Source organism: Rhinopithecus bieti, unplaced genomic scaffold, assembly GCF_001698545.2.
Source record: "Rhinopithecus bieti isolate Rb0 unplaced genomic scaffold, ASM169854v2 scaffold_34466, whole genome shotgun sequence".
Taxonomy (NCBI): Eukaryota; Metazoa; Chordata; class Mammalia; order Primates; family Cercopithecidae; genus Rhinopithecus; species Rhinopithecus bieti.
In genome coordinates, this window is record NW_016855719.1 from 1 (window position 1) to 848 (window position 848).

Genomic DNA, 848 nt, shown 5'->3' on the forward strand with positions numbered 1-848 from the left:
GAGGGGTAGGTGTGGTGCGCAGTGCCCTCGGGGCACTCACATTGTCCAGTGTGGTCTGGCTGACCGAGTAATCCTCGATGCCCAGCACGCCAGACACCCGCTCCATCTTGCTGAACACCTGGGCCAGTGAGATGTGCTCCGACTTGAGCTGGTACTGCACCTTTGTGTGGTGCCGCTCCTGCAGGGGTGGAGGTCAGAGGCCACTGGCAGCGCTCCCACCCCACAGCACCCCCTCCATGACCCTGCCTGGGACCACCCACCTTGAGCATAGCTTCCGGGAAGCTGCGGTTGAAGAACCGCACCACGTCCTTCACGCTCTGGCTGCTCTTGGTCCGCACCGTGATCATGTAGCCATCTCCAAACCTGGTGGGACAGGCCCATGGCCCAGAGCCCTGCGCCGCCCGGCCAGAGCCCCAGCCCCACTGCGCTGCCCAGCCAGAGCCCCAGCCCCCCAAGCCTCCCAGCCCCACAGTCCCCAGAAGCACCCCAGGAAGACCCATAGCCTCCCACAGCGCCCCAGTCCTACAGCCCCACAGTCCTCCAGGCCCCTCCCCTGGCCCCACTGCCCCAGTCCCCACAACCCCAGTCCCCCCATCTTTCCTGGCCCCACAGCCCTGCAGCCGCCCCTACTCCGGGCCCCACTGCCTGGTCCCACCCCTGGGCCCGCCCCAGCCCTCCCCCGGCCCCGCCCTGGCTCACCGGTTCTTCAGGTGCTGGATGCTGCCCAGGCACCTCAGGCGACCGTTCACCATGATGGCCAACCGCGTGCACAACGCCTCACACTCTTCCATGCTGTGGGACACACACAGGCTGGCACCAGAAGGGGTGCTGTGGGGTGGGGGCACGGG

The 848-nt window shown here is 67.6% G+C and overlaps 1 protein-coding gene across 1 annotated transcript; it reads right to left on the minus strand.

The window, feature by feature from the left end:
• Positions 1–40: 40 nt before the first annotated feature.
• On the minus strand, positions 41–794 carry LOC108525302 (ATP-binding cassette sub-family A member 2-like; the record flags this gene model as incomplete). The annotated part of the gene is made up of 3 exons (XM_017866322.1): positions 700–794; positions 261–363; positions 41–178 (listed from the first exon to the last, which is right to left on the minus strand). Coding segments are annotated over exons 1-3 (333 nt in total), but the record flags the coding sequence as incomplete, so codon positions are not given.
• Between the last annotated feature and the right edge of the window lie 54 nt (positions 795–848).